A 12663-nucleotide genomic window follows, 5' to 3' on the forward strand; every position below is an offset into this window, starting at 1 on the left:
TAATGCTTTGTGTATATATATAGACCACTTCATTTATAGGCAAAGAACAACATCTATATATTCTTCAAATAAATCTGAGGCTTCTTTTCTGACATCTATTCTACTACATTTATTACAGAGTTGGTACAGAATCCTGTATGAGCTGGACTTAGGAGCCTGAAAAAAACCGAACTGCAGAAGTTTGAAGTTCTCCTATCCCTGCTTTTAATCTTAAAAAAAATCTACCAGTTGAATTTCACCTTAAAATACACTTATCTGAGAAAAATATCTTCAGTTTTATTCCTATTCTCCTGGCTGACTAAAGAATCCAATACTGGATTTTCAAAGGTTAACTAAAACAAAAACAGATGTATGAACACAATAAACAGGCAACATGCAAGATCATATGTGCAACATCTTTGTGATTTCGTGCAATGTTGCGCAATGAAAATAGTGTAAGTTTAGGGCTCTTAGTAATTTTTAAATATGTCCTCAAGTGTTGGTACAGCTTTTGGTTATTTTATGCTGAGAAGCACTACAATTTCATATAGAAAAACATACCATTAAATACTCAAAGACTTTCAAAGAAGCAAGAAATTTAACAGATAAATTAGTAAGATGGTTGCAAAGATCATGAAACAGTTACTCCAAATGCTCTCTTTAGATAACTGATTAAAGCCCACTATATTCTCCTTGACTGAAATACTAAATGGATTTGAGGATGAGGAGAGCAAAGGATTACTAGTTTTCAGTAGAATGCTATTGATATCTAAATCCTTATATCCTTTATCCTTACTTACCCAGTGTCCCACAATGAATAAAATCTGCCACTCCAAGGAGCAATATAACCTGAAAAAGAGAAAGGGAAAAAAACCCCCTTTCGCTGCTAGGTATTTAAATGCAGTAATTTTTCTACTCCCTCAAATTACAGCACAAACCCAAAGAAATTTCACTGAACTTGTAATGTATGTGAACTAGACCTACTGCATTAGGAAGGCTATAAAGTCTACCAACCATGAAGCTAGTTTTAGAAGAACACACTCTTACAGGATCACACTCTCACAGGATCACATTGTACTCATTGAGTATCAAGACACACACACCTCCAAAAGTCAAAGCAATGCAATAATAAACAAAATATTTCTCAAAGAATATGACAGATAGCAACCTATAGTCCATAAAGAAGTATAAGAAAAAGAAAACATAATTGATAAGAAAGTATTTAATTTTTCTGAAATGCCTGAGCAGGAAACTGGGAATGATCTATAGCCAAAACACTAATACTCAATGAAACACCAGTTTCCTACTGTTTCTCTGCTGATGGATCTACATGTGGTATGGAATATAAAAGCTGCTACTAGACAGACTGATAAGCTTTACATACTACTTTTTTTAAACAAAGCCTTTAGATACTTGAGTATAAGATGAAAAGAAACAGTATCATTATCAGATGAAAGATAAAAATCACTATTAAAAGATATTAGTAAGATTATTCTTAAATTTTATTTCCACTTTCCTTGCAACTGTTTCATCTCCCTCTGAAGACAGATACAGACAAGCTGAAATAAAATAAAAAGATTTAACTTTCTCTATTACCCAAGTCTTTGTGCATGACACAGTGTCTTCCCTCTATCTGATATTTAAAATTAGTATCACCTGACTGAAGGTTTTAGTTTAATATCTAGTTTAGACATTTAAATATTGTGGTTAATGTTCTATGACAAGACATATCTTTCCCTTCAGTCTTCAGATGCAAAGCTTGCTCCCAAACCACTGCAAGCACAAGAAGAAGGAGCTGCCAGCAGATGGGGAACTACCAGTTACAGTCTTCTCTGGATATACCCAAAACACAAGATTAGATGCATTCACCCGAGGGTGCTGAAAGAGTTGGCTGATGTGATAACTACCCACCATCTTCACCAGGGTGATAAGGGAGGCCCCTGGTGCCTGGAAAATGGCTAATGCTACACCCCTAGGAGGCAAGAAGGAATACGCAGGAAACTACAGGCCAGTAACCCGAGTCCCTGCAAAGATCATGGAGCACAGCCTCCTGAAATACATTATTAAATGCTTTTTGAACAGTTGTCCTCATTTCTCATTTATAGCTGAAGAAGAATGGGCTGGACAAACAGACCATTTGAAGGGTTGAAAACAGGCTCTCCTGACAAGCTCAAAGTAGTACTCAGTGGATCAGGGTCCAGCTGGTGGCTAGGTAAAAGTAAATATATCCCAGAGGCCAAAACAGTGAACAGTGCTAAATTGAAAAGAGTGGCCTTACGGCAGGCAGGACTTCAATCCAGAACCTCAAACCCCTTCTTCCAGGTGCTGCACCTGGGACACAGGGCCCAGATGTGGGCACCCTTCTGCAAGAGGATTATTAAGACAAGAGAGAGGGATCAGAGTGCTGTGAGATGGTCAGGAGCCCATATTGCACAGCGTACCAGGAGAAGCTGAGGCAACGAGGTTTGCTCCATCTGGTGAAGCAGTGATACTGATCAGTGAATTTCAGAAGTTGAAATCAACACTTCCTAAGAACTGCAACAGAAGACGTATTTTGCTGCACACTGAGATTAGAGCCAAATTTTGTTTTGATATGCCAGTCTGAAAATTTTTATTAAGTATTAGTAGGACCTGCTCATACATACTGAAAAGCAAATCATAAACCATCAAGTTTTAGAAGGCTTTCAATCAAATAGAGATGCTAAGTATTCTTTTGGAATAATAGTATCATAACTAACAAAAATAAAACTGCTATTAAACAGTCCAAAATGTTAAACAACTGACACAGAAAAAATTTACGCCAGAAACATTGCTAAAAAGAAGTACAAGAAAGAAGTCAGTTAAAATAAAAACAAGCTAAGTCTCAGGTAGGTGTTTTTTCCCCAAAATAAAACTCTGACAGAACAAAACTGTATTTGAGGTATAATATTAAGATCATGCAATTCAAACCAAGCAGAAGTCAATTTTTGCATGGGTGACACATATTTTAGCTAGGAAAATAAGATCGCGTTTTCTTCATTGGGGAAGGAAGTACAGTATTAGATCACCAAGGAAATATATAATGGAATCAGAAGATGGCAGTGAGGCATCTGGGGATGGCAACCAAGCAAAGACAAGCTTGTTTTTGTGAGATTGGGTAGAACTGCCTTGAAGACTGGAGGCTGAACCACAGAAGTAAAGTAGAACTTACAGATTCATTCCAGTCATACAGAAATCAGATTAAAGCATTTCAGAAAGTAAGCAATCTGACCTTGACCTGTCAATGCTATTCAGAACAGATTAGCTATATGTATCTTCCTAACATGCTTTGGCTATAGTTATGTTCCTCATGCAGTCTGACTTCTCACATCATCATGTGGATTGTGGATAAACCTGAAATACCGGAACGATGCTAGAAAGTTTTTTTTTCTGCAGCCCAGAAAGCACAGTGAATTCCAACACACAGAAATATAGAGTAACACAAGCACTGGTTTGCTGTAGCATTGCCAACAACTACTTTAGACTAAACCAAATGTCGATCATCTGGTTTACCTGCTCCAAAGGTAAACTAGTTTCACATTTATTTACCTGTGTATGTCAAATAGATGACACTCAGGAATACAATACCAGCAGCTAGTGAGACACCCAAGAAGAACAATGTCTGAAATTCTTGCTTTGTTAATCTGTCTCTCAGATACTGCAAAAACGCATATGCCTGAAGCAGTGCAAAAACACCTAAAGAAAGAAGAAAGTTTTTGTTTAAATGCCCAAAAGCAGTAACAGCTGTTAAAGCAATTGGCATACTTTTGCTATATTTGAATTAGAAAAATAAGTGTAAGGTACACCCTTACATCTAAAAACTAGTATATAATCACTTTCTGACAAATAGCCTTTAACACTTAACAGAGATGATACTTTCTTGCAATGACAGAAACTCGCAATGAGAGAAAATACTCTCAAAACGTTCTTTGCTTTTTATATCAAGAGATCCGATACCCACCACCTCTTTGCTCCCCATTAAATTGGGGTAAGGGAGAGAATCACCTGAAAACTGGATTGCACTGACTACGATAAAAACACAGGTTAACATACCTAGACCTGGTAAAAAATTAAGACACAGACCCCAGGCAACACAAAACCAAGGCTGATATAGAAATATATGGAAATTAAGCTACTGAACAAATCAGGAGGATTTAATAAAGAAAAAAACCCCAAGCATTAAGTGATACAGACAATTGAATTATATAAAGCTAGTGTTGAAGCACCAGAATTCACTGGGTAAACACCCCACTCCCTCAAAAAGGCTGTTCAGAGTTTAACATTAAACCACCACTTGGACACGATTTTTTGGTTGTTATTTGTTTCAATGTACATAGTCAGATCAATCCAATGATTAGTCCATTCAAAAGTGAAAATTCACTGGTAGCTGGCAGAAGAAAAAAACAGAATTCAAGTGTATGGTCTTTCTTCAATTTACCAATACATTTGAGGTGCGCAATGTTGAAATTCACTAGTTCTGAACTCCTAGAGAAAGACACAAACTCTTATTCACTAAATAAATGCAACATTCTTCAGATGCAAAATGTGGTTTGATAATCTTTACTCTTTCCATTATATTCAGATTGTTGAAAAAAAAAATCTTAATTTTTACAAGTCTTTTCCTGGTAAATGTTAATGATATTTCACTTGCTGTCCCAAATACATTTTGGTAAGCGACTATACATAATAAAAAAACCTGAGGAATCTAACAAACTAATCTATATCACACAGTGTATGCAGTTAAACGTACAACCTACCAGTCTTAGTAGAGGTTATTGCTGTCAAGAAATCAAGATGTCTGACTGTTAACAACCATTGAAAAATCAACTTACTTTAAAGAAATAAAAAGAATCAAACAAGATTGAAATCAGTTATTTAAAAATCAGCCTCCTGATTAGTAATTTAAGTAATTTGTATTTAACCCACTTTGAAAAATTACAGAAGAATATCAACTTTAAAACCAAATTGCTCAGCAAAAACTGTGTTTACCAATAAGGAATGTTTCAGTTGTACAATGCTTGAAGGCAACTTTATATTGCAAAACAGTAGAGATTAGCAATGTGCAAAGTAAGTGCTTGTCAGAACGTGTAACTGATCCAGTGTTTTGGAGGCATTTTACCTCCATTAGCTCACAGAAAGAAGGATAACGTGTCAATTGGAAAGAAAACTTCCCTACAGACACTTAAATTGTACCTCTTTTTCTTTAACAATTTGCTTTGTTAGTATGTGTTCTTTCTAATACAAGGAAACAAAGCCGCAAGGGTTTGAGGTTTTCTTGTGCTAAGCAGGCTGTTTGGAAGCAGACCTTTAATTTTCTTACCTGCAGCTGCCATGTGTTCACTTGTTCTAATTGGCTGAAATCCCACAAAAGGTATCTGCATCGATAATATTAACCCCACAATGTAGAAAGTGCTATACGCTAGGAAAAAAAGTGAGGAGAGAAGAGGAAGAGAAAGGTGGGAAGAAAATGAATACACACATTTCAAAAAGCATTGGTTCCGTAGTACAGTCCATCCTCCCCCGAACTTCAGTGACACTGAAACAGAACTGTATGATTCTAAATATTTCAGCCATCCTAATTAATTTTTCCTCCTTTAACTAGAATAAACCTGCCTATTGCATCCAATTTTAGAGGAAGTAGCAAAGTATTGTTGTTTCTAATTGCACTGTTTTTTCTCCTCCTAGGGAAATAAACCATCTACCTAAGATGCTCTAGCTCAGAAATAGTTTTCTCTTCCCATCTTGTTTTCGCGGGGCATGGGTGGCAGAAGAGCTCTCAGATAACAAGTGACAAAAGAAGCTTCCTGTATGAGGAGAAATTGAAGGGACCAGACCTCAAAGAAGCAAAACAGTTAAGAGTCCACTACCTATGTAGAAAATGCAAAGAGGTATGCTTGTTCTTTTTTTAACACAAGAGCAAAGGCAGGCCAAGAAACTGAAAGGCAATAGAATTAAAAATTAATACTAAGCACATGTATTAATAGATCTATATCAACCATGGGGATATAGATAATCATAACCCCCCAGAAAGTAGAGGCCAAGAACATCATTAATATTAATATTAGTATTAATCATATGAATGATTATTATGTATGCACTAAGATTCATATACTTCATTTTGACAGGGTTTTGGTCCTCAGTATTCCAGGCTGAAGAAGAGAGGGGAGGGGAAGAGAGAAATACCAACTCTGAACAGCCATGAGTCTGACTACATCTGAAGTAACCAGCCAACAAGGCCAAATGAAGTTTTGTTCCTTCAGTGGCAAACAGCAATAATCCACTTCCCAGATTTTTAAACACTCCTACAAATCATAAGCCACTGTCTTTGTTACGGCCTCGATCGTATGAAGAGATCCCTGTTCTCATACAATCCTTTACCAACCTCCACGAGAACAGGCTTGGGGAGCACATCATTTACCAGCAGTATTGTTTCCATGGCACCTGTGTGGTCTCACTGGGGGATTATGCTCCCAGGGTACTGTATGCTTTCCGAAAGTCACAGAAGCGACTGTGATGATACTTCCAAGCACTTGTTGTCTCCTCTGGTGTATTCTTTCAAGCATCTGTATTGCACTACTTGGCCTGGCTACTGATCTATTCCCTCTTAAGTCACTGAATTGCATTTTTGCTGTAGGAAGCTCAATTTTTGAAGAATTCGCTACAACATAAATCATTTACTGTACTGTGCAAGTATTACAACACTGCCATCCTGTGGAAGTTCAATGATTGGCATAAATCACTACAGTTCACATTTGTTAGACCATTGTAAATCATCATTTTTAAGCCTAGTCCTGCAACTGTTATACTTTCTATGCCCACTTCCCCCCACCCCCCATCCCTTACTCCCACTTCTTTCAAACAGCTATCACATGTGTCTGCCTGCTCTTGAAAAAAAAACTGGCAATCTACACAGCAACACAATTTTTCTAGGAACTTAGATACATCAAGGTGATCTATCATCACAAACTTTCCATGTTCCTTCACATTCTACTGTTTACACAGTCTTTGCAAAAACAAAAAGTTAATTTAGATTCCTGCAAGCTACTTTCATGGTTGTAACTTTGACTAGGTCAAGAACAAAACCATTCTGACCTACTGTAGATAAACTCATTTTACGAACAATTTTAGTTCCTGTACGCTGCACAAACACAGGAAGAACCTACTCGTACTCCAGAGAGTACGATCAAATACTTGACCACGTACTTTCAACTAATGGATTATAATGACCAGGAAGAAACACTCATCATCTGAAGTTTTAGAATACTGATGTAGTTGATAGAAATATATACCTGCTCACTATTTAAATGATAAAATCCAATAGATAGAACAAGGAATTATGGAAATTAAGTTTTAAATTCTGGAAGATTCTTAAGTGTTTTGTTATTAAATATTCTGAAAAGTATACAGAACTTAAAAAAAAAAGTACAGGAAAAAAAATCAGATTGAAGTGAAAATTACCAAGTCTCTTAAGTGTGCAAGCATGACTTAAATCTATATTGGTACCTTTCCAAATGTAAAACCATTTATTTTTTAAACATATGATAAACTACAAGAGAAACTACAAGTACAATAATAGAAAATAATAACAATGGTTCCTATATCTGAATAAAGACGTTATTTACCTATACAAGTGCTGCTAATACACTGGAATTATAAGCACTTGTTCTTAATTATTAAGCTAGTAAGATCTGAACGAAAGATACTGACCACTCTCAAGACACACACACACAAAAAAAGCACAGCTTAAGCTTTCAAACGTAGGTAGCATGATCACCATTGATGCCAAGTGGGTCAGAAAATTATCTGGCTGATAAATTAATCTGCCTGCAAGTCATAAAATATTTTAAAATTGGCAAAAAATTCACGTTCTGAGAAGTTTTTATTCATTAAATGATTCTGAATACGCTGCCAGGCATATCAGATCATGTCCCATTAACCTTTTCTTTGGTGTATGAACATCCATATGAAAAATATGCACCAGGACACCATCACTATTTTTTTTAAAACGTGCTGCTACCAAATATTGTTCTCTACATTTATGCTATTATATTAAACATTCATCAGTTACAAAAGTTAGGCTCGTGCTAGTTTAAAATAAAATTAAGCAACTCATCTAGAGATTAAAAACCCCCAAATTCTCAGTAACAGTAAAATGGATGCAGATTTTAGTAGCTACTGTCAGCTGACAATAGTTTACGGAAGTTTTAGCTGCACATTGGCAGTTTAAGAATTACGGGACCACTGCAGGCACACTAGCAATTGCATATCACAGAAACTCCAAAGATATCTTTATTCTCCCTACTTCAATAAGCTTTTGTAAACTCTTCTCCCTATCTGAATAGTTTGGAGGTGAAGCACACTTTAATTTCCTCCTAGAAGTGCTTGAACATTCTTACCTGTTTTACAAAAACATCCTGTTAAACAAACCTAGAAATCACATACTAATGCGAGACGTACAGACTTCTCTGTGTGTAAGGCTTCCCACGAAAGCTTAAATTAAGGCAGCAGTTGCAATGAAACAGCAATCACATTTTCATTCTGACAACTCTGCTCAAGTACATCTCCCTCACAGCTGAAGGGCAAGAACATCTCAAAACACCGTAGCTATCTGCAAAACAAACGTCTGCCAAAACCTTTAATTCATATGAACCTGCAGTACTATCTTCCCCAGATGAGTTCAAAGACTAGTTCATTGAAAGCTGAAAAAGCGAGAGTACTTATTCTTTATTGTTTCTGGTTACTGCATCGCTTCAGGATTCTAAAATTAGTAGATTTAATTTTCTCTTGCCTACCTTATAGAAATTGGAAAATGAAAATATTCAATAAAACAATTTTAAAAGCAAAACAAGATAAATTACTTTCCCCTTAAATTATGAAGAAGTAGGTAATGAAGAAGTTAAGTAATACTAACATTAAAAATTAAAGCTGGGTTAGAGCTTTTTTTTTTTTTTTAAAGAATTTTCATTTCTGAATTACATAAATAGATTAACAAAGAAGCATGAAACCGATATTTATAGTTCTGGTAACAAAAATACAAAGCTGAACTTGAATAAATTGATTGAATATTATAGTATATAATAGTTCAAATATATCTGTAAATATAGGCATTTCTCTAGCAGGCACTAAAAAAAAGCATTAAAATAATTAAAAATACAAAAGATAAAACAGTATTAAAATGACTAACAAAAATATATTTACAAATATGAAACATCCTGTGATATTACACTTCAACTCATACTATGTTCTCAAACTATCTATTGTAAAGATTTCACCTTACAGAGTCAAAAATGTTCTAGCTAACTTACAAACCTCTGAATACCCCAATTGCTTATTATTTATTTCATTCACGCACCTACACAATGGCCAACTGATTTAACTCATAAAGTCTCTGTAAAAACAGTTTACAGAGTATTTAAAGGTCAGGCAAATAAATTAAAAAATTAGTCTCCTAAGATCACTATTCACACATTCCTGAAACTGGAAGGAAGGCTGACCCGTTAACCCAATAAAGTCTTAAAGATTCAGGCGGAGTGGTGTCCTGGTTTTGGCAGGGATAGAGTTAATCTCCTTCTTAGTAGCTGGTACAGTGCTGTGTTTTGGATTTAGGATGAGAACAATGTTGATAACACAGCGATGTTTTAGTTGTTGCTCGGTAATGCTTACACTAGCCAAGGACTTTTCAGCTTCCCGTGCTCTACCGACTGAGAAGGCTGGAGGTGTGCAGGAAGCCGGGAGGGGGCACAGCCAGGACAGCTGACCCAAACTGGCCAAAGGGATATTGCATACCATGTGGCGTCATGCTCAGCATATAAAGCTGGGGGAAGAAGAAGGAAGGGGAGGGACGTTCGGAGTGATGACGTTTTTCTTCCCAAGTAACCGTTATGCGTGATGGAGGCCTGCTTTCCTGGAGATGGCTGAACACCTGCCTGCCCATGGGAAGTAGTGAATGAATTCCTTGCTTTGCTTTGCTTGCGTGCACGGCTTTTGCTTTACCTATTAAACTGTCTTTATCTCAACTCATGAGTTTTCTCACTTTTACCCTTCCAATTCTCTCCCCCATCCCACTGGGGGGGGGGAGTGAGCGAGCAGCTGTGTGGTGCTTAGTTGCCGGCTGAGGTTAAACCACAACAAGTGGACAGACTCTTACACTACTTTTTAGTCCAGATTATATAAAACATACATGGCTGCTTAAAATTCCCTGTGTCTTTTCTCATATATGCCACAATATACTATATGTTTGCATAATTTCTGCTGCACAACTTTTTAAAAATAGCAATAGTTTAACATGCTACGAAAAGACAAAAATATAAAACATTATTACAGCACACACGTAATATATATAGATGAAATATATTAAAAGGGTTCTACAAATATCAAACCATCCAATTAGTGGGTTTTTTTTCAGTGCACTAGAAAGGCGAAAACTAATTAGCAGCTACATATATGAAAGTTTGGAAGCGTGAGTGTGTTTTAACTCCTTATTTCCATGTTGTAGAAAATAACTGACTATAATCAGTAATCAAATTTTAAAAATGCAACCTGATATGCAATTACTTAATTCCCAGTTGATACAAAACACATCAGTATAATTAATTTCAGACCTCACGATTCAGCATTTGAGAATGACTGTTCAATGAACAAAACTTACCAATGTAGACCCTCCTGCTGTATCGCTGCATCAGCAACAGAACAAACACATGCAGTGGAATAAGGTTGATGATGAAAACATAACCACCCCATGCAGAGACCTGTGAGAAATGGAATAGGAAATTAGATCTGAAAATATCTGATAATTCTTAGGATAGCCAATGCTGGGTTTATATATCCTGATGGTCTAACAAGAAAACACAAACCCCATCTAGACAAGCAGTCAGAACTACTAGTAATACCACCAGAATCTTTCTCAATATTTGTTATAAAAAAAGAAGAAAAAAAACCCAACAAAACCCCCACATATCAAAGCATTAAAAGACTTTTGAAATGGGCTGGTGGATTTCCAAGGCTACCCTTCCTATATCTCCTCCTCCTCCCAAGCGAACCTGGTCACGCTGGCAAAGAAGAATGTGATGCTGGGCGCTTTTCCCCATGGTGAAGGCTGCAGCACAAGGCAGCGGTAGGAGTCCCATGTAGGATCCAAAATTTTCCTTTGACATACAAATTTAGCACCATGCTCTGCACTTTTTGGTGAGGACAAGGAACAGTATCTCCAGCCAGAGAAAAGAAAGGGAGCAAGGTACACCTCCGGGAGCAGACTCCTGGAGCAGAGCAGCCAATGCAGGTTGCAGTGTAAGGAGAAAAACAAAAGGAAGGGGGTGAATGCACAGGGAAGCAGGGCTGAGCACTGTGGAATGGTGTACAACAACATCATGGATATTGTGAACCTGTAGTAACAGCAGCACTTGAGAAGCACTGGTATGATGTACTTAGAACTGAAACACTACAATGTTATCAAGATATCACTGATTTCTGGTTTAGATAAAGATTTAATGAGCTATCATTACAATGTGTTATCTAAATTTCTAACGTTGACTAGACAATCTGTATTTTAACACATGACCTCTTGTCAAATTACAGTCTAGACTTCTCCCATATGTACCATGCCTACCCTAGATCTTCATTTTTAGAATGCAGTAGCTAATGTGGTTTTCACTCTAATTGTACTTTAGGGCTTAGATTCATGTAGGTATTTTTAAAGCCCTAGAATCCAAAAAGAAACCCAAATGACTATAGTCTATAGAACAGATTCTAAAGTAAGGACGAGGCTAAGTGCTGTTTTTTGATACTAATACTACAAACCCCAGTGTTTCAAAACTTGGGGCAACCGATTCAGACAATGTGAAACAAGTAGAATAGAAATCTTCTAAATTTTCTAGAAACTTGTTTCAGATTATCAGGATCCTATTGCCAAATTACTAGCATGAAGTATTATGGTTTACACAGGCAAGTTTATTTAATCGGAGAAAATATTATATGAAGACAGGTAAGACAGAATAGAATGAGAACAAATGTGCAATTAGGACACTGTCATATTTAGGGAAAGGTTTGAATGATGCATGTAGCAGACAGTTTGTATGGATCAGAGACGTGCATCTCATTATCAAAATATTAAACTAAATGTAAGCACTGAAGATTGTACTGAATTGAAGATGCACTTTGGAACTTTTCAAACAAAACTGAGGCATCCTCATAGACTGGCAAAAGAGTGGAAACATGCTATTTATTACTCCTACAAGGATTGCTTCAATGTAAAGCTTTGCTTTATTTTACCTCCTTGTCATAAAAAGCTATCTGAAGCAGAAGTTGCTGAAGTTAAATAAATGCCAAAAATATAAATGCAAGAAAAAACCCTTCTCCTTATGGAACACAATGTGATGCTATGAGTCAAACTACCACAGTGAGTTAGGTATATATTTTAAGCAGATTTAGGTATCAAGAAAGATCTCTGTCAGTCCATGCAATATCCACTTCTCTTTGAAGGAGCTGTTCCCCAAACTCCCCATGCAAGGACTGACTCTTACTACCTCAAAATTGTGATTTGATTTAACTTTCAACTTACATTGAAAACATAACTAATGCCATCAGAGAAAGACAAATGAATACTCTATAACGAATAGTACAATTATGCTTTGTCCTAAAAATTTACCTAAGCAAAATGTCTAGAAGGGC

General features: G+C 36.4%; 1 protein-coding gene across 1 annotated transcript in view; it reads right to left on the bottom strand.

The window, feature by feature from the left end:
* The window catches only part of STT3B (STT3B, subunit of the oligosaccharyltransferase complex (catalytic)), a 31690-nt gene that overhangs the window by 13386 nt on the left and 5641 nt on the right, over positions 1–12663 (bottom strand). Inside the window, 4 exon segments of the mRNA XM_009324172.1 lie at positions 780–828; positions 3547–3693; positions 5318–5416; positions 10646–10745. Coding sequence (XP_009322447.1) covers positions 780–828; positions 3547–3693; positions 5318–5416; positions 10646–10745 — 395 coding nt within the window.

This window comes from Pygoscelis adeliae, unplaced genomic scaffold (assembly GCF_000699105.1).
Source record: "Pygoscelis adeliae isolate BGI_AS28 unplaced genomic scaffold, ASM69910v1 Scaffold25, whole genome shotgun sequence".
NCBI lineage: Eukaryota > Metazoa > Chordata > Aves > Sphenisciformes > Spheniscidae > Pygoscelis > Pygoscelis adeliae.